Source organism: Ammospiza caudacuta, chromosome 3 (genome assembly GCF_027887145.1).
Source record: "Ammospiza caudacuta isolate bAmmCau1 chromosome 3, bAmmCau1.pri, whole genome shotgun sequence".
NCBI lineage: Eukaryota > Metazoa > Chordata > Aves > Passeriformes > Passerellidae > Ammospiza > Ammospiza caudacuta.
The window spans coordinates 34,669,882-34,695,981 of NC_080595.1; the positions used below are offsets into that span (position 1 = coordinate 34,669,882).

General features: G+C 53.3%; 1 protein-coding gene across 2 annotated transcripts; it reads right to left on the reverse strand.

Annotated features, from left to right (window-relative positions):
• Positions 1 to 378: 378 nt before the first annotated feature.
• TMEM151B (transmembrane protein 151B) lies at positions 379 to 19,806 on the reverse strand. Of its 2 annotated transcripts, XR_009274566.1 has the most exons (3): positions 19,714 to 19,806; positions 10,304 to 12,754; positions 379 to 5,472 (listed from the first exon to the last, which is right to left on the reverse strand). XR_009274566.1 is itself a non-coding variant. In XM_058802342.1 (2 exons), the coding sequence occupies exons 1-2, from the start codon at positions 19,804 to 19,806 to the stop codon at positions 11,318 to 11,320; spliced, it is 1,530 nt and encodes a 509-aa protein (XP_058658325.1). In that variant the 3' UTR covers positions 379 to 11,317. The 2 variants fall into 2 exon arrangements, 1 of the variants encoding a protein (XP_058658325.1); XM_058802342.1 differs by having other exon boundaries at positions 379 to 12,754.
• Positions 19,807 to 26,100: the final 6,294 nt, after the last annotated feature.

A 26,100-nucleotide genomic window follows, 5' to 3' on the forward strand; every position in this document is an offset into this window, starting at 1 on the left:
TCTGTGCAAACCTGTCCAAAGCAATCTGTGTTTTGCATAACTTCAAGCTAGAGGGGTCCCTTCAGGACTGCTGGCCCACATAGCTCATTTGAAAACAGTGCAGCTTCCTTGGGCTTGGAGCAAAATGGAGCAGCTTCCTTTTGCTCTACAGGCTGTAGTCACCTGAGGATGGGACAAGGCACATACTTGAGTGAGTTGGTCCACTGACCACCCTGCTCAGGAGATATCAGGGAATTAAGCAATGAGTTGATTTCCATCCCCTACCACCCTCTGGGCAACGCAGGAGCTTCCCATGCCTCTGAGCCCTGCCCAACACCACAGACCCACTGCTGGCAACCACCTCAGTGAATCATCTGAAACTTTTATTACACCGATTTGGTTTACAATCTTTGTACTTTGATATTTCCAACAAAAAAGGCAACATTGTGATATACTGTTTGTACATATATAGAGAGACAGACAGAGCTAGATCATATTGACAGAGTTGAAAAGTAAAAACCGTTTCCCAGTGTTCACAAAAGGATTTGTTCACCACGTACCCGCTTCTGCCTTGCCCTGCCTGATGGATACAGACACCGAGGTGCCACTGGCCCCTGGCTGACAGGACCTTTACCTGCACCGTGTCATGCCCACATAGATCAGAAAGGATGGAGTGCAGGGCTGCCCTGGCAGCAGGGGTGCTGACAGGGCTCAGCCCAAGCCCTCACAGGTTTGTGTAGTCCCTTCCCAACTACTGATGGATGCTCCAGGGGCTACGTCCAGAAGAATTCCTAACCAGCAGTAGCAGCTGTGAAACCTCCCTACCTGGGCAACTCCCACTACTTGTTTCCCATCCTCGAGACCGAGGTATTGAATATACTTATTTATTTTTATTTGCATTTACAAAATATTTTCACTGGATGACACACCTCAATGAGATGAGAACTCATGTTCAGAAACAGCAGAAAAGACCCAGATCAGCAACAGGCTGATGAAGCAACAGCTCCAGCAGCGAGGGTGGGGGTTTAATGGGGGTGGCCTGGTCCTAGGCAAGCCTGCCTGTGGCTCCAAGGACAGGGCTGCAGCTGGTCAGCCAGTTGTGCAATGAAAGCTCATGCTTGGAGGGCAGCAATGAGATCCTGCAGACATGCTAGCAGACACATGAGGAGGAACTGGCCATCAGAGCCAGGGAAAGAAAAGGGCTTGGGAAAACATGTCATCACCAGAACAACTTCTGACTTGCTTTCCAGGAGCTTTTTTCACTGCTCATTTTCCTCCTAACAGCTTGAGACTGTTAACACCACTTAAGCACCCTTCAAACGCACTCCTGGGCTGCCACATGCAGGAATGCCTGGACAGGTAGCTGTTGCCTGGAGAACTCTTTGCCTTCTCTCCCATCCATCTCTTGGCCAAAAAGCAAAGTCCAAACCAAGCAGCCTGCAGCACTTGCCCACACCCAAGACCAACAGTCAACTATCCGCCAGTCTGCAAGGGTTGAAACCATTTCAAATGCCACAGACTCTGGCCAGACAGCAACAGCAGATTGTTGGAGTGTGAACATTCCTGCTGCTGGTGGGTCAGTTGTCAGCTCCGGGTCCAGCCACCACAGGGTGGGTAACTAGCTGGTCACTGTGCTGAGTGCAGGGCCAGAACAAACCTTAGCTCTCCCATGAGGTCTATTTCCAAGGCAGGCTCTGAGGAGGGGGCGTCATTTGTGGGCCTCTGTCTGGAGGAGAGAGCAAGCTTGGGCACTGCCACCACTCCCAACACAGCATCAGCAGCACTCAGTCAGGCTGGGAGCACCCCTTCACCCACCCCACGGGTGTGCGCCAGAGAGATGGTAAGAGACAGGGCTGGCCGGAAGGCAGAGAAGGGGGAAAGGCCCTCGGGCTCTCCCCCGGGCTGAGCGGGGCGTGTCCCATCAGGCTGGAGCGGGGCACCCGGCTGGCTCCCTCCCACAGCAGATGGCGAGCCCGGCTCCCGCTGCTCTGAGCAGAGCGCACACGGCAGCAGGAAACAGTGGCCAGCTTCCCAAGCCTGGCGGTTTCTGCTCACAGAGACCCAGGCATCGATTTGCAAGGTGTCACACTGGCATATGTCACAAACAGGATGGCAGGTTGATTTTGAGCACCGACTTGGGGAGGAGGAGCAGGCTGCCACAAGGATGAGCAGAGGCTGTGCACAGAAATGGTTGCCGTGTTCAGCCTCCCTTTGCTCCTATGGACTGGATTTGTCTAGGCTGAGCTGTCCCTGCCCGTTTGGTACCTGCTGGCCCTCTGCACAGTCAGCCAGGGTGCTGGTGGCTGGGTTCACACACAGGGGGTGCTGAAAATGGGGGTCCTGTGCACTGCCTGTGGGACAGCACAGTAGGGTGAGGAGGAAACAGCACGCTTCTAAAACACAGTACCAAGCATTCCTGCCCTGAAACACATGCAGACAACTAACACAAGCTCTCCCAGTCACTGGGAACCCACCACTGTATTCCATCACCCCTACAGCATGTGTGCCCCATGTCCAGCAGCTTCCCTCCAACCTCAATCACCTGCTAGCCCCGTGTACCACCCTGCTGACATGGCAATTTTGGCTAATCTAGATCCTTTAATGCTTCTTCAGTTGCAGTGAAGAGGGATGAAGCCTGAGTTCGTGTAGCTGGGAAGATGGGAAGTGGCACAGAGCCAAGCCCTGCATCAGCTTCCCTAGGTGGAGGGGACATGGCTCAGAAATGAAGCGTTCCTCCTCCCTACAGGGCATGCCTGAAATAGCCAGGCTTGTCAGATCCCTGTCTCTAGCTGTGATGGATTAGCCTCTCCAAGGCACAAGGCAATTTATTCATTAGTGACATTTACACCTTGTGGCCATCGTGGTTGATGACACGTGCTCAAGCTGTCACTGCTGCGCTTGGAGGCGGCATTGCTGCTCCAACAACGCAGTGCGACATGGCCTGGGCACCTCAGCTTGGGAATACCTCCTGCCTTCTCCTCAGCCAGAGCATGCACAGATTGCCTTGAAAGCCCACTCTGTTCCTGAGCTTCTCAGGATGCCGTGTTCCATTTCCCTCCCACCCTCCCTGCCTTGCAGCACCCTTGCTCCAACACTGCATCCTCCTGCCCCATTTTGCCTTCTGACTCCTGTAAAAACCACCACCTTTGCAAAGCCTTTTACAGATGTTCTCAACCATCTCTCTTCCTCGCATGTGTTGCTGAGCATTCACATCCTATTCTGCCCTCAGTCAGCTGCCCTCAGCCCCAGCAGAGAGCACAGGGCCCAGGTTCGCAGACTTCTCCAGCAGATATGCTGCTTTCACCATGATGCTGTCCCCTGCTCCCTCGCTGCCACAACAGCTGACCTGCCTCTCCTCTCCTCCCTGGTCTGGAGACCAGGATCACCAAAACATCAAGGCCTTCTGTCTTCTAACTCAGGACAAGTGCTGTGAAATTCTCTGGGAAAGCACCAAGTGATGGCAGGATGTGCTGCGGTTGCTCTGCAGCAAGCAAGCAGTGGACACGCCAGGGCAGGGAGCGCTGCTGGAAGGCTGTGCGCAGGCAGGGATGGTGAGGTCTGGCCACCAGCATGCCTGTGGTCATCATGCATCTGCTGGCATTCCATGGGACTCAGCAGGGAAGGACCAAAATTATGGGAATGCACGGCCTCGGAGGAGTTCAGGGGAGGGCAGTGCTTTGGTTAGCTCAGAAGAATGACAGTTTGCACATCAGGTTTGGGCAGGGTGAGAAGAGCTGGAAAGCGTTGTCCAGGGAGCAGATCCGGCAGCTCTCCAGTTTCAGACAGCCAGCAATGGATTACCTTGTTCTCAAACACAGCTTGCTCCATGCTTTTATCCCCGCTCCCTGCCACTCTCTGCAGCAAATGTGACACTTCATACCATCTCCTCATAGAAATCAGGTCAGGAGTTTCCTCTCACAAAGAACAAGTAATGCTCTGTCACCCTGAAAAGCCCTTGCTGCAACGGTGGATGGGTGTCACCACACCAAAGCCGTAAACATATCAACCCTCTGCAGGGCCACAGATCCCAGCTGTGCAGGAGCACACAGAACCCCACCCTGCCACATCTGGGTAGATAGCCACATCACACCTCCAGGGGCAGAGAAAGATTTTAAACTCTGGCCTCTGTTCCTGATCAACCTACCCCACTGCAAAGCCACAGGACCACCATCCTGATCTGCTTTGGGCATTCCTTCTCCACCAGCATGGCACATTACTAACAGAGATGGAAGGAGTGGAGAGTGTAAACCCACATCATCACCAAAAATCTTTTTTTTTTTTTAAGCAACGAACAGCAATGTGAAACACTTCTATCAGCTGTTAAGGCGTTCCTGTGGCATTTCAGTTTGAAAAAGCCATTGGCATTCCCAAAGTGAAATCCTGTTATTTTGGGGTCTGGCTGTCACTGCTGTTTCCCCAGCGAGCTGAGCAGTGCTGCTCCATCAGACACTCTGCTGCTCTCACTCCCCTCGGCTCAGCCCCTGGGGACAGGCTCTTCCTGGGGGCAGGTGCAGCACAAACAGAGCCCACCAGCTCCTGCCGGGGCTGAGCAGGAGAGGATGCCTGTGTTCAGCTGATCCTCCCCCTGCATCTGCTTCTGGAAATGTGCATAGACTCAGGCTTGGGATTTTCCAAATTTTCACCCTGATTGGTTCATGGGCTGCCATCCAAAGTCTGAATTCATGTCACAGCAGCTGACGGCGCTGCTAATGGACGTTGGGACCATGGGACTGGTACAAAGCACTACATCATCTCACCACATTCTAGCTAGATTTTCTTTCACTAATGTGAGTAGCTAAGATTGCAGAAGCAGCTTGTGCTGATGGAGAGTGAAAGAACCTCATGTGTCTGTGTGTGAAGTTATTTTGTTCTACAAAATCCACTAATTATAATCACAGTAGGTGTTCCATCCATTCACAGAGTTCGAAGGACTGGGGAGGGTTCAGGATGGGCACCAATTTCTCACGAGCTTCATTTCCCCCAAATGAAGTTTACAAAAACCAAACAAACGAACGAACAAACAAAATGGCCCAACAAAAAGAGTCTTCCTGGGGAATGGGGGAGGAATAAAACCCACTTAGCTTTCCAGCAGCCACTGTGCTTATTCTCAGTGCTGGATGGCCATGCTGCACACTGTAATGGGCTCCTGAAAATCTGGCAGCTTCTGGAAAAGTTGCATAGGTGGATGATATACCTGTTAGTAGAGCCTGTTCACGAGCCGCAGGAAGAGGAGCCTGTTGAACTCCACAGGGAAATGTCCCTCCCCCAAGACAGACATGAGGTAAGGAGGGAAGGAGGAAGGGCAGGCCACGAGGCCATGGGTCTTGCAGGTTCAGTTCTGTCCTTGGGACCTCTTTGAGCTCAGAGGCAGAAAGGCTGTGGTCCTGTGGGAGAAAGCTCCTCTCCCAGTGCTGTGGAGGTCAATTTGCTTGTTAGCTTGCTTTTGAGGGAGTTGACGAGATCACATCCATAATGTTCCCCTTGGCAGAGCAGCTGTGAGGCAGTAGAGCAGAACAATTCAACCCACTGCTTGTAAAAACTACAGATATTCAACATACATTCATGTTGGCCAAGTCCCAACACAAAATCTATGCAGCAAAGCAACACTGTGACAGATCAATTTTTCAGGACTCAGGGATAGACCCCTGTGAGGAGCAGCTAAGCCAACCTCACATTAGTATAGTACCACTGGCTTCAGTAAAATTACCCTAGGAATGAACATAGCCCATTAATTTCTACCTGAAGTGTGACTATGACCCCTTTCCATTTTTTCCAGAATGCCCACAGGGAAAACAGCCCTAGGCAGGCTCAGCCCCAAGTCCCCACTGGGGTCCCAGGTGCTATGAACCAGCCTTTGGTCCCCATGCATACCTGGCTCAGTGGAGAGTGTAGGGCCCAAGTGCATCACAGGAAGCAGCAGCACCAGATAGAGCTATCACTTGAACTACATTTCATTTGTGACATTACCTGGATCCAGATCATGTTCCTACAGACTTTACTCTAACCACTGAATGTGAATGAAACATGATCAGAAGGACATACCCCACCTTGAGACTCACAGAGCTTTGGTAACAGAACATCCAGGTGGTGGTGTGGCACTGCAGACCCAGCCCCTAGAGCGACTGCAGCAGAGCAGAAGCACACTGCAGCACAGTCTGTGCCCTGCTAAAGGCAGCACCCTGGTGACATTAGACAACACTACTGAAGCCATGGTTGGAAAGGCTGGAAGGAGAGCTTAAAAGAGATTATTTGTCCCACCTGCTAATCAGCAGGTGGTGTTTTACTGGCATTGATGCTACCTATCTTTCTTAAACTTCCACTTCATAAATATTTTCCTGCAGTTCTCACCCCATGGGCATCCACCAGTTATTAAACAACTCTGCAGCCTTTTGAGTGAAGAGACAACAAAGAGGGCAGGGACCAGATGGATTTCTAAAGTGCATTTTATGGGGAGCAGAAAGGAAGGGGGTGTGCATTTGTTTGACAACAGATGAACAGCAGGATGGAAGGCTTGGCCTTGGCCATAGGCTCAGATTCCCTCTCCCCATACTAATGAATGCCCCGAGAGCTGCTCACCCTGACAGCCCTCTCTGACACCTCCCTCCTTGGTGTGGAGTGAGACAGGACACACAGAGGGCTCAAAATAGCACCACTTGGCTAGTTGGTGTCATCAACTGGTTCTGCACAAGCAAAGTGCTAGGCACTATTTGGGAAGCTTCCACTGTGTTGAAAGATAGATAAATGGGTGGTGATATGTCTTGATGATCAGGTAATCCAGAGCTTCTCACACACTTCTTCTCTCTCTCTATCTCTTTTTCTCAGTTCAGAAAAGCTGGAGAGCTTTGAAGTACCTGACAAGTATATTGAAGAGTGGGAAACGCCAAATAGCCCAAACCAATTGTCCAGCCTTGCAGCAGTAAGGACTATCCCTCTTCTGGGTTGCATTAGCACCATGAGGGGCCACAAAGAGGAGCTGGTAGCATTCCTGCCTCCCTCCTTCTGGTATATGAGGGAAGTCTGCTGCTAAGTGCAATGCTGAGCCTGACTCTCAGCCCATGGAAAACTGCAATGTTTGAATGATGCATGGAAAAAAACAAAGCCATCTGACTGCAGAGATCCTCCTAATTATTGCCCCCATCATACTGACAAGCACCTAGCTCTGACCTTCCCAGAGGGTGATGTGTGCTGTCCTGCTTTCCTTGTGCAAGCAGCCAGCAGCTCTGTGAGCTCTGCTCACTTCAAAGAGATCTTCTGCACCAGGAATGAGGACACAGCCACCCTGACAGGCACTGAGCAAGGCATTGCCTGCACCTTTGGTCCTCCTGCCCAGGCCAGGCTCACAGCAGGACTGACATACTCACTGCACAGTGAAAACTTCTGCACCACTGCTCAAGCCAGGGCCTGGCAAGTGAGATCAAGACTCTGGGCTTGGTGAAGAAAAGGCTACAGATAAGAGGCCTGCTTGTGTCAGGAAGGCCATGAGAAAAAGGAACAGAGCCAATTAGACTCACCAGTCAATGGAGGAGAAGTAATGGGATTAAGCTACAGCAGGGAGAACTCGGGTTAGATGTAAGGGAGAAGGCTATCCTGAGAGGAGCAGACTGGGCCCTCGAATGAGCTGCCAGAGGAGCTGGCATCACCAACGTGGAGACAGCAGAGAGCAGAGACACGTCTCAGGAAGAGCAGGCACCTGGCTGCTGCACAGCCCAGAGCTGTGGTGGGTGGTGTCCATGTGCCAGGAGATGGGACCACTCCACCACGGAGAGGCTGTGTGCCAGAACAGGGACAGGCCATCTCTGGGTATCTGTGCTCGTAGCCTGAGCCATAGGAGAATTACAGCAGCTGCCCTTGGCCCAGGGCACTGTGTTCTCTCACCAACTAAGGAGAAAACCCTCTTTGCTGGTAGTGTCCCATGCCAGGAGTAGTGTCCCATGCCAGAAGACAGGAGGGAGATCCCAGCTTTCTGCTCTGAACTTTCCTGCCTGACTAGACATGCCAGGATGAGCCCTAGTTTCAGTTTCTCCTCTTCAGCTCCACCACTTCTCTGTCAAGCCACCAGGCAGCTCCTGTCCCTGCTGCCCAGTCCTGCTCCCCTACCATGTCCAAGTGCACCATCTCCCTTTCCTGAGCCTGAGTCAAGTCCCCAGCCTTGAGAAAATGGAATGGGATGGACCAGGGGAGCAGTTCTACCAGGTGCACGTGGGTAGCACCAAGAATATGAGGGATGGGATCTCTGAGAAATCCTGGCATGCAGTGGGGAACACTGACTAGAGGGGTCCCACTCCTCAGGGTACTGTGGGTCTGGACCAGCCACAGACAGAAGCACTGGGACCTGGCTGCAGCTGGCACCAGGTGCATGGGGAAGGTGTTCAGCAACAGAAAAGACTCTATGGATCCTGTGGGTCAGAACAGCAGCCGTGCCTCAAAGATCCACCTGGACAGACCACCTCCAGAATAATATTCCATAGGCAAAAATGGGGACAGAGGAACAAGGCCAGGCATTCTCATGGAAAGCCCCAGAAAGCCAAGGACAGGTGCCTGAAACTCTGCTGCAGGTGCTAAAATCTGGGGGGCATAGAGACCCTGCTAATCTGTTCCTGTTGTGAAGAATGTCTTTTCCCCGGGGAGATAAAAGGCCTGCCAAAACTGAGATAAATCCATCTGTCCAAGGCACCTTGGAGGCTGGAGATAGAGAGATGAGCCATTACAGCCTAATTTAAGCAACAGTGCAGATTTGAAAGAGAACATGTCAGGAAGGACAAGCGGGGACCTCATTCCTCACTAATGACCCATTGCAGCTCCACTGCCTCAATTCCCTGGGACATACAAGCACACACCATTATCTCCCTGGAGTCAGGAGAACACTCCACACTGGCCTTGGCTTACATTAGGCCCTTGGAGAGAGGAGCACGAGTCCACAGCGAGCCAAATGTCATTACTAAGCAAGGAAATCCCAGGGCTGCTTTCGCCCAGTCTGAATCTATGCCAAAAAGAATGAGAACAAAGTGCAGAGAGGGATGTGCCTACATCAGAGACCTTAATCTTCTCTGTCCTCCAAGGGACCCTCTTCTTTAAGCCAACATCTAGCTCTGGTAGTGAAAGTAAGGGCAGAAGTAAGGGCTAAGACAGAATCATAAACACAGTGAGATTTTAAGAGACTTCCTGTTCAAACCACTGTTGTTTGTAGTTTAGCACCCCAGATCCAGGAGGATAAGCTGACTTGAAGGGCAAGAGACACTAACCCGGATATGCAGGGCATAAAGAGCAGAACAGACTGCTCTGGGGAAAATGAAAAGTGGAGCTCTACAATGCTCACAGGTACTGACCACTCCAGGCTTGCCAGCAGGAGATGACTTTCAAAATAGGACCAGTGTGGTACATGGGTGCATTGCAGCCTCCTCAAGACCTGGGAGGCAAAGCAGTACAGCAGCACGATGAGAGAGACAGACCCCTCATTAATAGCTGGCAGGAGGAAGATGGCTGGACTAAATACAGTGCCTCACTGTTCTGTGACAGATGGGGAGGCAGACACCAAGAACAATGCCCAGGTGCCACTGGACTTGCCCTTGTCACCCCAGATATGCTGCTCTTAGCTTTTGTTTGCCACAGCTGATGAGGGAAGAAGGGTGAAGCTGAGGAATAGTAGTGGAGAAATCACTGGCTGATTTGGCACGCATTCCCCAAAGAGCTGACTGAAAAGGAGGCAGCTTTTCTGAGAACAAGGACACAAGAGATCTGAGGATGTGTTGCTGGAGGAGGAAAAGCTGGGTGTGTGCATGCTGCAAACACTGTTGCAGCTTCAGTGACACAAAGGTTCTTTGCCCAAGGCCACTGAGATCCTTTCCAGCAGGGTAGAAGGGGGAGCACAAAGCTAGAGCAACCTGCCCTGACAAGAGCAAGGCAGAAGAACCCAGTAGCTAATGAGCTAAACAGAAGAGTCACCTCACTTCTGACAGCCTGACACCTCCCTGCAAAAACCTGTTGTGCAAAATGTTTCGCTTCAATCAGGTTTTCCTCTAACATATCCCCAGCCTCTGTTCTGCAGAACATCCCTCTTGGCAGTGCCTCCTGCACCAATAGTGGGGTACCACAGAAACAGAATCCTTTTGATCCTCCTTTCCCCAGCCAAAGTTCCCAATGCTCCAGCATGCTTTTGCATTTGTCCCTGCTATCCCCAGAGCTCTCTGCCAAAATGAGGCTTCCAGGAGCCTGCAGCTCAGAGTCCACAGCTAGAGCCCAGCTGGATCTCATGCAAAATTCACTTGTGCAGACTTGCACCAACCTGCTGCTCCATTATCAATAGGTGAACTGCAGCTGAACCTACCAGAAACTTCCTTGATGCTTGGCTGAACCAATTAAGACTCACTTCAAAGCCAGGAAGGGTCCGCAGCCACTTGATGTGCCACCTGATACCACAATGTCTGTTCCAGTGCCATCCTCTTCCCCTTCCCCAGCTCACCAGGGGCCTCCCGTTTTCTCTTTCCAGCTGAGCCCTCCTCCAGCAAACACATCAGTAGTGCTGCAGATCTCTGCTCCATCTCGATTTGCACATTCATCCCTTCCCCGGTGCTGCATGCCCAAACAGAAAACCCTTTACCAAGGGGATGCTGACTCACACCTGGCACACCGAAACTTCCTCAGGAGCTGAGCATGAGATCCTCTGGAGGCAATGCCATTCCCAGCAGTGACAAAAAATAACAGTCGGAGCATGGTCTAAAAAAAAAGTGGAGAGGGTGGGGAACGGGCAGGGGGAAGGGGAAGAGGCGGATTCGTGGCTTTCAGCCTTTGCTCTAACCTGCCATTGAGCTCCACATGCCTGGGCACCCATGACCTTCTACCACAGGCAGCGACACCCTGCTCCAGGGGCCTGCTCTCCTCCACCCTGTCAGGGCTCTCGCTCCAGTGTGGGAAGCAGGGTGGGCAGGGGTGCAGCAGGGTGCTTTTAGGTGGCTGCTGGTTCCTTGGAGCACGAGCCAGCCTGGAGCCAGGGCTGGGAGCCAAAGCCACCCCCTCCCTGCATCAGGCCTGTCGTTTTATTCCCCCCTTTGGGTCTTGATACCATGAATTATGGTTTTGCTGTTGGCTTGGTTGGGGTTTTTTTTTTTTTGCATGTGGTGATTGGTCGAGAGTTCTGTGCCATGTCAGGGGGAGCATCAGCATCCACCCCTCGGGGAGGTCAGAGCCACAGCGGGGGAAGCTTTTGCTGGCTGCCGGAGCAGGATGCCATGTCCACTCCATCCTGATGTCCTCCTGGGCTATCCCCCTCGTGCTCCTCTCCCCAAATCCTGTGCCGGCTCGGGCCGGGCAATGGACAATGAGATCTCACCGCCGTCTGCTTTCACAGTGAGGTCTCCACACAGGACCCATTGCGATGGAGGTGACGGTGGTCGTGGTTCAGGCAGCCTTCATTGCGGTGTACAATGAGGACGGGGAAGTAGAGGGCATCCTGATAAGGAGGGGGGTCTTCCTCCTCCACAGTCACCTGGCTGGAGAGGCGTGTCTGCTCGGTGGGGCAGCTCTGCTCGTTGAGGCTGCCGCTCCGGCTCTGCCAGAGGCAGCTGCGGCGTGAGCCGTACAGGCGGCCCAGGGAGAAGCGGCTGCTGCTGAAGGGAATCCTGGGGCTGCCGTTGCAGATGCTCAGAGCACTGCGGGAGAAGATGGAGGAGCTGCTTATAGTCCTGTGGCAGCGCTCGCAGTTCTGCCGGTAGCCCCCGTAGCGGCAGGCAGAGTAGCTGGTGCAGCCGGAGAGCCCCACCAAGTCCATCAGCACCGCTTCCGAGTAGCTGGGCACCAGCTGCTGGTTGGAGCGTATGTGCCACTCCAGCTCCGTGCTGTCCACCGTGTTGACACGGGGCATCCTCCGGCAGAAGGAGCGCTCCTCGGCCGGCGTCACCGCCACGTAATCAAACCCAAAGAGTTTTTCCACGTGGTAATGGACGTAGGAGGTGCGGTACTCATTTAGCACCCGCAGGGGCCAGGACAGGGTCAGCAGAGCTGCCACCCAGAAGACATAGTGAGATACGTACCAAGGCAGGTTGTCTGGGTCGGAAAAGGCCACCATGTATTCCTTGAAGTCCACATTTTTGAGGTGCATCCCCTCCCTGGCCTCCATGTAATCGTCTAGGCCCTCATTCTCCGTGAAGAAGCGGGCCCGCTGGGTCAGATAGGAGTTCTCGGACTCCACGTTGGCAAAGCTGAAACACTTGGTGAAGCGGAGCCGCGTGGCTGGGTAGCTCTCCAGGTCGATGAGGTCCTTGGAGATGTCCTTGACCCCACAGTTGGAGTAATCAAACTCGGCCTCTGCCACGTGGGTGTTGACCCGCTCGTGGTACACCTGGGTGGTGGTGTAGGCGTCCCCGTTGCGGTAGCGGGTGACCTGCCGGGTCCTGCGCACGTAGTGGTAGCTGATGGCCTTCCACCAGATGCAGGGGGTCGCCTGCTGCATGCGCTGCACGCGCTCGTGCACGCTCTCCACGTCCACCTTGTACTGCAGCTCGTTGCGCGTGTAGCAGTGCCAGCACTCCACCAGGTACACCACGTAGAGCATCACCAGGAAAGCCAAGGGGATGTAGACGTAGCCGTTGGAGCAGGGGCTGTCATGGTACATCATGGACTTGCCCTTGTAAGCGCTGTCGAAGGTCAGCCGGGTCACCTTGGTGACGTGGCACCAGGTCATGGCTCCCATGCAGCCATACATGAGGAGGGACAGCAGCAGGCATTTCCAGTGGGACTCTCGGCACAGGGATTTGCTGAGAGACTGCTTCACTGGCCGCTGCTGCTCCGGGGCACCGGGGAGAAGAGAGAGAAAACAAGAGAGGAGTCAGTAGGCTGCAGGGGAAGGGGAACAGGGTGCTGTGGGGGCACCTATAGCTCTGTGAACACAGACCAAACAGCAGATGCCATGGGGCTCCTGGACTCAGCGGGCAGGGCTGGGATCTCTCACAGGATGACAGCCATGCAGTGCAGGCAACTATCACCTCCATTTCTGGTGCTCTGCCCCTCCCTGGGAGACAGACAGAGCCCAGCTGGACATGGGAGAGAGAGGCAAAGGATAACTCTGTCAGCCACACCCTGAGCATCTCCTTTCTCCAACAGGGAGTAAACTCTACCATTGCCACTTCCCAGGAAGAGCTATTGGAGCACCAGATAAGAGTCTGGGTGATCTCCTCCACATTCCTCAGCTCTTGCACCCACCCCACCAGCACAGGCAGCTCTAACTGATGTCACCCCACCTGAGCCCCTCACCACAGCTCATCCCACTGCACAGGAGTCTCTCCCCCACTTCCCAGTAATGACCAAGAGCAACATTGCAATTCCTCCACCAGGGCGGCACAAGCTGCCTGGCATGCCTGTCAGATGGAGAAACAGCCCTTCTGCCGCTGGGAAGGGCTGTGCTTGCTAATGACAATTCCCACTACAACACTTGGCAGCCTAAGGAGCTCTGAAGTGCTTCTCAAGTGCTTTATAAACCATACCAATGAGAAAGTACTTTTCCACTATTGAAATGGAGCCACCTCTGGTAGGAGAGAAAGCAAATATGGAGTAACATCTTAAAAAGTGTTCAGGCTGGAAGGAAGGAGCATCCTACCAATCTGCAGCAGCAAGGAGGGCAAGAGGCCACTCACAGCTGCTGGCAAATGTGCCTGCTTGTGCTGGGATTCAGATGTGACAGTCCACACTTCTGAAAGAATTGCTCTTAGGTCTTTCATGGTGAGGAAAAGGCAGAACTTCAGCAACACGACTTTTTAAAGGGATTGCACTGGTGCCTTTACCACAGTACAGTGCAGGGCTTCACACAAACCCATGAAAAAAACTTGGTTAAGGAAACCTCTGTCACTCTGCAACACTCTGAAGTCTCAAATATTGATCCATTGTCTGTGAGATCTGACATCATCCTACCCAAAGAAAGAACAGACAAAGTAACTATTTGCTTTCTTATACAGAAGATTTCATCCAGCAATCTCCAAAGGTGCAACCTGAGAGAGGGGGTCAAGACCCCCAGCCTTATGCAGATGCCACCAAATTCACTCAGAGGCTTCAAGCTTTGCTCTCCCTCTGCCCCTACAGGCAGCAGCAGCTCCTGAGCCCACCCCTGCCATGGCAGGGGCCAACACCAGCTGTAATGACCCTGCTCACAGCACTGCAGTCCAAGCCTGGCTCCATTATTCTCCACTCCTGAGCATGCTGGGCTGGAGAGGTCTCTCATCCAGGAATCCCAAACAACTGAATGGGCTCACACTGCTAGGAAGCAGGAGGGGCACTTTCACTCTGGTATGAAAACGAAAAGTAAAGCAAGAACCAGAAATCATGGGGGCACTAGCAGGTCTAGGGACAGACCTGGGCCCCTTCTTTCCTTTAAGAAATGCCTCTTGCTCTTCTGAAGAGCCCCTCATTCCTGGCTTGGTGCTCTAGAGTTCCACAGGCCAATCTTCCCTCCCCACCCGTGTCAAAGCCTGCCAGTGGGACTTCTGTCACTGCCCTCATGGATCCTGCCCAAATCTCCAGCAGAGGTTTCTCTCCTGGAGGCACAGAGCTCCCCTGCCTGCCCACCCCAGCAGCCAGCCCATGATGAGTGGAGCAGGTGGCACATCCAGAGACACCACTGCTGGCACAGGGAATGGTGGCACATCCCACTGGCACTCCCAGCCATCAGTAATGCTGAGCTGCTCTCTTTGAAGCCACTAGCAGAGAGCAGGACTTGGGGACAGACGGACAGACAGACAGAGCCCAGGGCTGGCAGGTGGGTGGTGCTGGCCTGCAGGCAGCTCAGAGAGATGCAGGGTGGCACTGCTGGCATGGACACATGTGCAGCCCAGTCTTCTGACCACTGCAGCAGGCTCACAGTCATGGGGCAAGGAGGCAACCCCAGGTAAGAGAAAAGGGAGTAAGGAGAAGAAAGGGGGCCTTTCAGGAGGCAGAGCCACCTGAGCTGTCCTCTCCCTCCTGAGGTCAAGGCTGCAGTTACCAGAGCCTGCTCAGACCCCTCTGTCTTTGCTTGGTTGCAGCACGGCTCTCCCATGCTGGAATACTGTGCCACTGCCCAGGCAGCTAAAGGCTTCCTCTCTCACTGCTGCCTCCTGCGTCGCAGGCTTTCCCTGGCAGCGGCAGCTCTGCTCTGCCTGTGAGGATCTAAAGGAGCAGCTGAGCCAAAGGAGGAGCGTGGGGAGGGTCTGAACAGGGCCCTTGGGTGGTACATGCCAAGCCTGGGGTGTCTGTGGGGTGTGAATGCTGAGAAACAGCACCTTGTTTAGGAGGCAGACATGCGAACAGCACAAGGAATAAAGCAAAGCACCCAGCTCATTCATTTGCCAGCTGGGGAAGGGGCACCAGAATGACAGGTCTTTGGACACGTCTGTCTCAGAAAAGCAAACTCCACCTCACAGTCAGTCCCCAGCCCCTGGCACTCTGCAATGTCCGTGTCGCAGGAGAAGAGACACACTGGCTGCCACCCTGCAGAGATGTAGGCAAGCCCCACTGCGGTTACCCACCCAGGGCAGGGAGCACGATGCAGCCCAGGCTTGGTTCCAGGAACTGTGTTAGCAGGGCTCTGGTCCATGCATTAGTCTCCTCCTAGGACTACGCAGTACTTAGATACTGCAGCGCTTTTACGGGGTCACACTAACCCCTGCTGTAAACTGTTTACAACCCAGCCTTGTCCCAGGCTTTTGGGGCAAAACACACACACCTCAGCTGCTCTGGTGGGGGCTCCGAAAGCTGAGCAAGTGCCAGTGACGGGATACAGCCACAGCAGACACAGGAGGAGCCAGATGCAGAGTCTAATCCCAGTAGGAACTGCAGCATCCCTGCTCCTCTCCCAGGCTGCAAAGGGCTCACAGGAGCAAACAATCAGCTCCAGAGATTCCTCTGCAGAAGCAGCTGAATAAGATTGTCTCCTTGAGCTCTTAACCAGCCTTGGATAAGTCCAGCATAGCAAACAAGCAGATGAAAAAGCTGGGGAAAGAGAAATCTGTCTCAGAACATTGTCACTAGGAGGAGAGCAGGCACTGATATAAATGCCATCGTCATCTGCCCGCTGCAGTCTGATGGAATGAGGCAAAAGACTTGCCCTACTTCACTGCAAACAGGGTTTCCCTCCATCACCGGGAGCCTCCCTCACTGCTCAGGCTCCAGCACTGGAGAGTGGTGAGCAAATCTGCTATTGCAGGTGCACTGGAACATCCCTGCAGAGCTAGGGGGCAAGGCTGGCCATAGCTTAGCTGAGCCTGTTGTGGGATCCCAACCAGCTCCCTTCCCTGTGCTTCAGTTCACCTCAGGGAATGCATGGGGCAACCCACAGCAGGTGCTAACTGAGACACAGCTCGGGAAAGGCAAGGGAGGGCTGCTGCTTGGGCCTCCCCTCCCTCCTGCCTGGCACTGCCTCCGACACTGCCCTGAAGGGGACAGAGATGGAGGCCCACACCTGCAGCTGCTGCTCGGGATGGGTGGGGAGGGATGGAGGGCATGGAGGGGATGGAGGGGATGGAGGGGATGACTCACAACCAGCCATGAAGCAAAAGGAAACACCCACAGTGCACAGGGCAGAGGCAGTAGAAGAGGGGACCCCCAACACTGCTTGCACTAAAGTCCTTTGAGGTCTGGGGGATTCTCTTTAAAAAAAAACAGTCTCAAGGGGACAAACCTGCCCAGCACCTCAGTGGCCAAGTACATGGGTCAAAATCCCTTAATCACCCCTGCAACGTTGACCCTGCAACTTTGAATACTAAAACCCATCAAGTTCTTCAAGCTACTCCCAGTAACAGCCTGGCCCTGGCCCCATCCACTGCCCCCTTTTTTAACAAGCATTTCCATGTCATTAGCTCCCATGCCTCTCACCTGCCTCTCCCTGCAGAGACCTCTGTGAAATCTCTGATTCACCTCCAGAATGCTAAACCTTCATATTTCGAGACAGCCTGGGGTTCAGAGGATTAGGTGTCCTAGAGACAGCCCTCTAGAGGGCTGAATAAACAACCCAAAAAAAGCCCCAGAGCAGCAGCCTGAAGGCCCAGGTAGCTCCCGAGTGCCAGGTGGTGGCAGCAGCCTGCAGGGGACTCCAGAGGGACTCCTGAGCATCAGTTTCCATGGCTCTTCCCCAGGATTCACTTACATCATACAAGAAATGAATAAACCCTGATTCCTTTGACCTCAAATCCCCAGGAAAAGGGAGGTAGGAGGATCCAGTCATTTCTAGGAATTACCATTGTCTTTGAAGGCTCTGTATGGTCCCAGCAAATACCCACATCACACACCCCATGCCTACAGGTCCTGTCTACAAGCAAGAGGTGGCTCAGTCCCAGGCTGGCAGGGTTGCCAGCTGCAGAGGACAGAGGAAGGCTGAGCATCGACAAGCCAGGGAATCCTGCCAGCAGTCAGCTCCTGCAGCGGTACCAAGGTCTCCATTTCACACAGCAGCTTGGAGGAGGACTGCTTCCTTCCATCAGATCCCCCCTGAGCAGCAGGACAAGGACAGGTTTTTACTGGTTCCCAGCTGAAGAGCTTGTCCCTTGGCATCTCCTACCCTCCAAGTATGCACTGAGGAGTGAAATTCAGTTCACCACCACTGAGTGTGGGTGTAGGCATGTGATGCCAAGATGGAACAAGGGCTCAGTCAGCTCTGGTTAGCAGCTCTTGCTACTTGCCTTGCTGGGACAAGATGAGAAGTACCCAAAGCCCTGCCTGGCTCCCAGACACAGCAACCTGAGATATCAAGATGAGACACCTTCCAACAGGACAGGGCAAGTTTCCCATTTTCCAGACATCTCCCCTGGCTTCCCACTCACCCTGGCCAATGGACCCTGACATGGGATTGAGCCACACTGCGGGGACACTCGGCAATGCTGGCACCAGCAGCTGGCTCTGATGGAAATCAGGAAATTGCACAGCCTGTATGGCACTGCATAGGCACTAGAGGGGAGGAGGAACACTCTGCCCTCCTGGTAGTTCTGAAGACAAGAGGATTGCACTAGGTCAGCCCATGAATCCAAGATTGCCACTAAAGTCTCTTCTCATTGCATCAGATGAGACACCAGCAAGCGTGGCACCATCACAAGAGGCTGCAGCTTCCCTCTCCTCCACCAGCTGCTTCATGCAAGTCTGTGACAGCTTCGGGCCACAGGAAGGATGCCCTTAGCCTAAACAGGGCACGTCATGGACTACAGCCCTTCTGCCTGCCCCCATGGAGTGTTATACTGACAGCCTCGTTGGCAGCCACCACAGAGTAACTGTGGTGCTTGGACAGGGGGCACTGTAGGTGAGGGAAACTCATCTGGGCACTGCCCCTGCTACACTTTCACCCAAACTGGCTCCTGCTCTGGCACCCCTGAAAAGTCTGTGCCATCTAGAAAGTAGAACCAGCACTGCCAGAGCACTGGCAGTAAGAGACCACATCACAGCAAGCACGTCCTCACAAGAAAAAAGCACCTCACAGTTTGGCTACCCTCGTCAGGATCTGTTTGAAGAGCTGGGCTCAGACCATCAGGAGTTGCTGAATGCAAGCAGGAAGAGAGGAACAGACACAGAGTATACAGTATTTGTTCAGCTTCCCAGTCCTTGAACTTCAGCATTCCTCTCCTGCAATTATTTCTATCTAAATATAAATCTGTATATATAGCATAACCGTGCATGGGCATGCATGTTCTGCCCAAGCCAAGGAGGCAGAGAATACCAGGATTATGCAGCACTCACAAACTGCAGCTCCTCATCAGCAGAAGGGGAAGTGATGCACCAGCTTCTGAGTACCCCCAAGCTGCCCTTTGAGCTGTGGTCTCTCCAGAGAGGGCAGCCCACCACCTGCAGGAGAACGCTGCCCTTCCTACACTGCCTAGTTCTCCTCCACGGGTCAGCAACCCCATGGCCTAAAGTGAGTCCCACCAGTCAGAGCAGTTGCCTTCCCTCTTCTCGGGAAGCCCAAGCTGCAAGCAGGCTCTGTAGAGGCAGACAAAAGGGCTGGCACTCCTGCCTCCCAAGGCACAGGGCACCCTGCTCTTGACCCTTTCTGGCGTCTGCTGCCTGGACTCCAGAAAAGTCATTCTCTTGAGGGAGACTGCAGCACACCTGGAGGCAAAGCTGTGCTGGTACCCGGCCTGCCCCAGTCGGCACCTTCCACTTCTCCAGCTGGGAGCAGCCGCCAGCCAGCAACAGCCCCTGGCTTTGCCACGTCCCCAAGCCCTCTACCCTGCTGCCCACCGCGTCCTGCCTCACAGCGACCCAGGCAGCTGTGCCACATCCTGGATGCGCCCAGAAGCCAGCGCACAGCACGGAGGGGGTCTCCACATCCACTCCTCCCAAGCATAACAAGCTCTGCCCGCGGCTGTAAGACCAAACGGTGCCCCGCGCTTCTCGTTTCTGATTTTTCCCTTCCTCCTCCATCCCGGCCACTCCAGCTCCGGCCCCCGCTCCAGACGGCGCTGGCTGCTGCCTCCCTTGCAGCCCCGGAGGCTCCGCAGCGATCCCCAGGTGACTGGCAGCGATGGAGAGGAGGCGCGCCGGGGCAGCCCTTTGGCGGCAGGGTAAGCTCGCCCCCAAACCCCCCGTGCCCCCCGGCCCGCATCGCATCCCCGGGGCCGGAGCGGGGCGGGAGGGGCTCCCAGCGAGCGGCTCCGCACCTGTGCGGGCAAAGCCCGGCCCGGCCCGCGGCGGGGCGGTCAGTGCCCGCGCCACGCAAAGAGCTCGGGCAGGAAGGAAGGGTGGGTGGGTGGTGGGGGGCAGCCCTGGGCCGGGGGCGGCCGCTCTGCTCACCTCCTCTCTGGCCCCCTCCGCCTCCTCCTCCGGAGGCACCGGCGTGCTGCTGCCTCCCTCGCTGGCGGCGGCCGCCGAGGCCGGGGGGGACATGGCGGCGGGGGCGCCCCGCTGGCGGTGCCTGCGGGCTGGGCAGCCGCATTATCCCGCCCGCCGCCGGGCGCTGCCTCGCCGGTGGCCGGGCGGGCGGCGCGGCGGCGCGGCGGGCGGGCAGCGCGGCGGCATCGCCCCCAGCCGCGGCTCGGCGGCAGCGCTGGCCGCCCGCCGGCCCCGGCCCCGGCCCCGCCGCAGCGCAGCGCCGCTACACGCGGCGGAGGGCGGGCAGAGCCGCGGTGGGAGGGCCGCGGCGGAGGCGGGGGGAACGGCACGGGGGTGGGATGGGATGGGATGGGATGGGATGGGATGGGATGGAATGGGATGGGATGGGATGGGATGGGATGGGATGGGATGGGATGGGATGGGATGGGATGGGGATGGGGATGGGGGCACGGATCCGCGCCCGCCCGAGCGGAACGGCGGGTGACCTTGAGGCGCCGGGCGGCAGCGGAGAGGGAAGGAGCCCGGTGCAGAAGCCCCTGCCGAGCCCCACCGGGAGCGGAGCTGCCGCCCGGCGCTGTCGAGGAAAGCTCCTGCTCTCAGCAGCGCCGAGGGGTCGTCAGGCTGTCTTCGGTCCCAGCTGGCCAGCTGATGGAGAGGTGAGGGCCCCGTGGGTTTTCCTTCCCTCGGGATGAAGCGGGAGAACCGGGAGCACTTTACATGTGCCCCATCTGCTTTTCTGATTTGTGGGGACCCCAGCTGGTCGGGGTAAGTGGGGTAGTGCTGACCGTCAGTGCTGATGCTGGCACTCACGGCATTCTTTTGGTTGGGCAGGATCTCCCCTGCTGTGATCTGCGCCGGGCCCAAAGGCTCTCAGCTAGCTATTGCAGAGCCAACTGCAGCCTATTTCTCCACAGAGCTAACATGCTTGGTTACACGGATGAGTGGAACAGTCTCTTCAGACCCTCAACCTAAACTGACTAGAGGGACACACACACAGAGTTTGGGAAGGGTCCATACTTGTCAAGATCTGGATATTGCAGGTACAGCCCAGCTTCCTTGACAGTCAGGAAATCAGGTGTCTCTGCAGGTGCTTCCCCAGATCCAAACTGGGGAGAAGCACAAGCTGCAGAATTTGCTGGAAACTTCTTCTCTTTTTCTGAGCTCTGAGGCTCAGCCTTGGCAATGGGATGATTGGCATGCCCTTGTCCACTGTTGCCTGGAATGAGGAAGGAACAGTGTGTAGGCCTGATGGTCTCACTCAAGGAGATGCATCCAAGGGGAATTGCCAACCCCTGCTTCTTATGGGAATAGCTGTGATGGCCGGGGGTGATGCTGAAGGAGCTCATCTTCAAAAGAGGCTGGGGATGTGTTTCCTCTCGCCTTTCCCCTGTTTCCATGGGAACAGCAGCAAGCAGGAGCAGCCTGCTTGGAATTTCACTGCCTACTGCTCAGACACCCCCTGCCCAATCATCCCGGCAGACTTTGGCTCTTGAGAGTTTCAGACCCACCCTCACATGACGGATCCCATGCTCCAAGGAGAGCTCACCCATGGATGTGTGTCATGGCAGAGCAAGGCAAAGAGGCACAAGGCCAGAGCTGCCACAATTCCTGTAGCAGCATGTTGTTCCATGCACACTAACAGACAGTTGAAAATAATTTGCATTCCTATATGCATTTCTGCTTTTTATAGGATGTGACCTCAGCTAGACCAAAAAGTGCCTGAGGGATGATCGCCCTTCAGGAACAGCACTGGCTTTATCTCAAATATGTGAATATCACACAAAAAGAGCAAAGCAGAAGGGTGAAGAGGGGGGAGAGGTGGTACAAGGTTATGCCTTTGCATTTAATAGTCCATGGTGTCTTTTTCCCCAAGGAATTTGTCCATTTACTTTGGAATTTGTTTTGATTTCGGACTTGTAGATGCTTCATGCATTCTGTGGCAAGGAGTTTAACAGCATACCCACAGACTCAAGGACCTTCCTTTGATGTGCCCATCCTGGGCTTTTTATCCATTAGGACTAACCCTTGGGAAGCAGGCTGCTGCTGCCACCCTTATGGAGCTACCCACAGTGTGATTTATCCTCCACTGGTGGAGTCGGTGGCTACTGGTGAGCCAGAGGTAGAGTTTTTTGTGTCAGGCATCTTTGATACTGGTCCTGGCAGCACATCTTGGAGACAACACTGTCAAGCACATCACCAGCTGTGCTATTTTTGAGATGAGGTGGCACAAAAGAGGTTGTGTGCCCTGCTTTTTCTGAACTGGAGTTGTGTAAGTTCTCAGCCACTTTCTGAGGAAAACAGGCATGTGGCAGATTTAGACACTTGGGCAGGTACCCAAAGGCATGGCTGAAAATGTGCAACAAAGGGCACAGAACTCCCAGGAATGGGAGAAATAGGACAATATATGATGCTTAGGCCTTTCAGAAACTAAAGCAAGATGGACAGCATCCAAGATTGTGTTCTGTGTCATGATCACAGGGAGGACCCAGAAGCTGTAATTACAACACACTGCCTGATCCATTCAACCCTTGTGTTCTTGGGGGCAAGAGACAAAAATGTGTGACATTTCCCTCCAGTTATTCCTGTAGGTTTCAGGATGCTCTAGTGGAAAATCATGTTGGAGAGTGGGATATTTCTGGGATGGAGGCCTTTCTGATGTGACAAAATGGTTGAAAGAAGCATGGAGGCTTGTAAGATGACACAGCAACTGAAGTAGAGGTGGTGCCCTCACCAATAGGTTTGTTCTCCAGAAACCCTGTATCTGCCACCCTGCAGAGACATTCATATCTGTTCCAAGCAAGCATAAAGCATGACATCATATTAGCAGGATTCGTTCACTTTCCATAATGCATCAAACCGCAAAAGGTCTCGCTCTTCTGTCTCTGGTAGTTACAGAAAATAGCCTTTTAGCTCCTGCTTAAATATGTTATTAGTTCTTACCCATGCAGCAAATTTGCATTCAATTTCTAGAAAAAATTTTGAGGGAGGCTGCATTTTAAAACAGATGGTCATAGATAACCTATCCTTGTGCTGGTATTTGTAGCCTGAATATAAAAATGGATTTGTAGCCTGAATATAAAAATGGATTTCACAACATCATATAGATATATATATCACTGTGTTTAGCTTTATTTTTTCCAATAGACCAAGTGTGATCAAGACTCAGTCTTTTGTTCCAAAGCAATCAATGATTCCTAGCGGTGTGCTGCTTTTTGTCTCTTAAGAAGATGCGTGGTAGAGAATCCCCTCGTGTTAGGATGCAGGATTTTCTATGCTCAGAAATTAATGCCTATTCAATTTAGGAATTTCAAGGATACTTTGTGCTGGCTGCCTGAGCGTTCCAGAATGTGTCACTCCAATTAAATTACTCCTTATTAATGCAACAAGGGGAGTGTGGGTAAAGAAATGAGCCTCTTGCTCCAGTTAACAACATCCCTTTGCCACTGCTGGTCAGTGGTGTTGACTGTCTGAGTGCCATGTACCTCTGCAAGATTTGGCCTTAAAGGAAATATGTGCCATTAGTTGTGTTTTCATGTGCTGCACTCAGACTTCATGTCTGCTGCGAGGAGATTCAGGTGTGCTTTTTTTTATTGTGGGAAGGAAACTCCCAGGGGTCATTAATTGGTGACTGGGATCTCATTTCTCTTTAGCATCACTAGCAGGGGTACACATCACAACTGCAGTCCCCAAATACTCAAAATCTCAAACTTTACAAAGTAGGTGGGTTTGTGGCTGATGCTCTGGGGCACATTTCACTGAATAGAATTGCTGTCATTGAAAAGTCTTTGATCCCCGCTCTGATCCTTTCTTTTCCAACAGGCTGCCTGTATCCAGTTTGTTTGTTTTCTATCCAGCCTCATGAGAGTCTATTTTGTCATCATCACAGCTTTTGTGAGGCTCCACAGAGGTTTCTGGGTCAGGTTAAATCACTTTCCTCTCTGCAATAGCCCAGCAGGATACTCAGGGCCCTCCCTCACATCCCCCCCAGAAATGAAAAGCGGATTCAGCACTGCCCAGATGCTGTTTGACAGTCCTCAGGACATTTTGTCCGATATAACTCCAGAGCAGCAGCAACCGCCCCAAGTGCCTGGAAACTGAGCCAAATCCTCCCTTGCCAAATGCTTTGTTCTCACTTAAATTTTTGGCCCATCACCCCCAAGAAGGAATAAACCACGGAAACTAATGGCTCAGAGAATTTAGTCTATCTCTAGTTACGGTCCTGGGAGTCACCTCCCTAAAAGCAGAAAATAGGTTTCTGTTGCAGTTTGCCTTCCCCACACTGAAGGGTAGGAGTTGACATACCCTGACCTGGAGAAGCATCCCTGTCCCACCAAAGTCTCCCCATGGACCTGGCTGGCAGAGAGGTTGCTATTCTAGGGAAAGGTCTAAAACCCACTGCATGCTTAGCGGTCATTGTACAGGCCAGGTCTGTCAGTCTGGCCAAGGTCCTGGGGAATGGCTGCAATCCTGCTTTCTGTGTGCTCCATCACTTTTTCATAGCGTCAAAACTGCTCAGTCCAATGGGATGGCCACCTGCTCCTGCTCAGCACCTAAATATTTCCAACAGTTCACTCATCCTCACCTCCCCTCCTTGTCACCGTGCTCACCCCTCTCTCCCTGCCCCTGCTTGGACTCCTCACTTATTTTCAGTAGTGTGGCTCCACCAGGCCTGTTCCAAACTCACTCTGATGCAAGTGTGGAGAGACACAAGCCCTAATTGAGTCTGGCAGCTGGGAGGTTTAACTCTCCTGAGAGCAGAGCCGAGCTTGCCTGAGTAATACCTAGCCACTTGGAGCACTGCTAGGATACAGGGACTGGGCTAGTGGGGGTGCAAGGCTGCAGTGAGGGGCTGAGGTGATGCAGAAAGCAGCTCAAACAGAATCAACTCAAAAATGAAAGTTAACCCATGCTCCCTTCTACCAGCCATCAGGTCCAGTGCAGAAGTGCTGAAGCTCAGGAGCAGCACTGGCAGCATCTGTCCTGTGCTCTCTGGCAAGGTGAGCTGAGGGATGCTTGGGTGGGCTGAAGTTTTTGTTTTGTCATAGGTAGTCTCTGCCAGATGAATTGTACTTAGAGAGTCATGAATAAATTGTAGCCCTTCGATGGAGCACTGTCTTCCACAGCTATTCCATGGGGAGGGAGGAGCATTCTTCATTAGAGTGATGTGGCCAGACAGAGGTTATCAGAGCCACCCTCTGAAGTGAGTCTGTCTCATCACTAGCTATAAAGAGAGCCCCAGGTGACAAGATTTCTCACCTAGGGCACAGTTTCACCATCTATTTAAGCATGGTTTTATTTTCAGTTCTCCAAGACCATCTGCCACTCCCTCCCCATTCATAAGCACATCTGCCATCTCCTTTGGGAGAGCTCTGAGCACAGACACACATAAATACATAGCAAGTCTTATGAGCCGTGCATTTGCCCAGATGCAAGCAGAGAGCGTTGCTGCAGCAGCCACCAGGCTGACAGGAATTACACAAGAGGGATATAATTTAGAATGAAGTTTTGTTAAAATATCATGGGGTTTTGTTCATTTGCTTTGTAAGGTCGAGGATTTTCAGTGCATCTTTATACCAATCACTTTCTGTTTGTGGAAGTGAATGCTGAGAGTGGAGTGAGTTAGGTATGATCCCCATTCAAGGGATTAACTAATCCTCTTGTCCAACTTCCTACACATCATACACACAGTGAACAACAGAAGCAGGTAGAAACTTCCCTGTTCACCGAGACTCTGAGCAACAGTGGGAATCTCCTCAGGAAGGGCGTTAGCTGGGCAACTTGCCGACCACCTACCACATGTGGACAAACCTGATCTGCTCTGGGTTGTGTCACCACTATGGCACGATGGCTCCCATACATTCCAGGAGTGCACAATGGAAGTATGAGAGGCATCCAACAGACTGCAAGGAGAAAAATTCTGGCTGGAAATAATCCCATATTAAAAAAGCAAGCAGATGCCCAGAGCAGCATCCCTGGAGCAATTCAAAGCGACTCTGTGACTTCAGCCAGACTTACCAGGAGAGGGCAGCCAATGCTTTCTGGGCTGACTACCCCAGAAAACGGGTACCCGAGGAGGACCTGCATTGCATTGCTCGGTTGGAAAGCTTGGCCTTGCTTCTGGGCATAGAATCTCGAAAAGTCATGTTCCTCCTTTCCTTTATTGGGGCAGAAAGCGAAGCGACTCAGTTTGGTGCACTACACATATCTGATTTGCTGTCAGATATATGAAACCAGTCAGAGCAGAGAGTCTATTGTCTTTCCTGAAACTTTGATCCTCTTCCAAGGCTTCTGCTTCCCCTGAATACCCAGCTCACAGGCTGAGCTCTCTGAGCTGGAGCTCCAGACAGA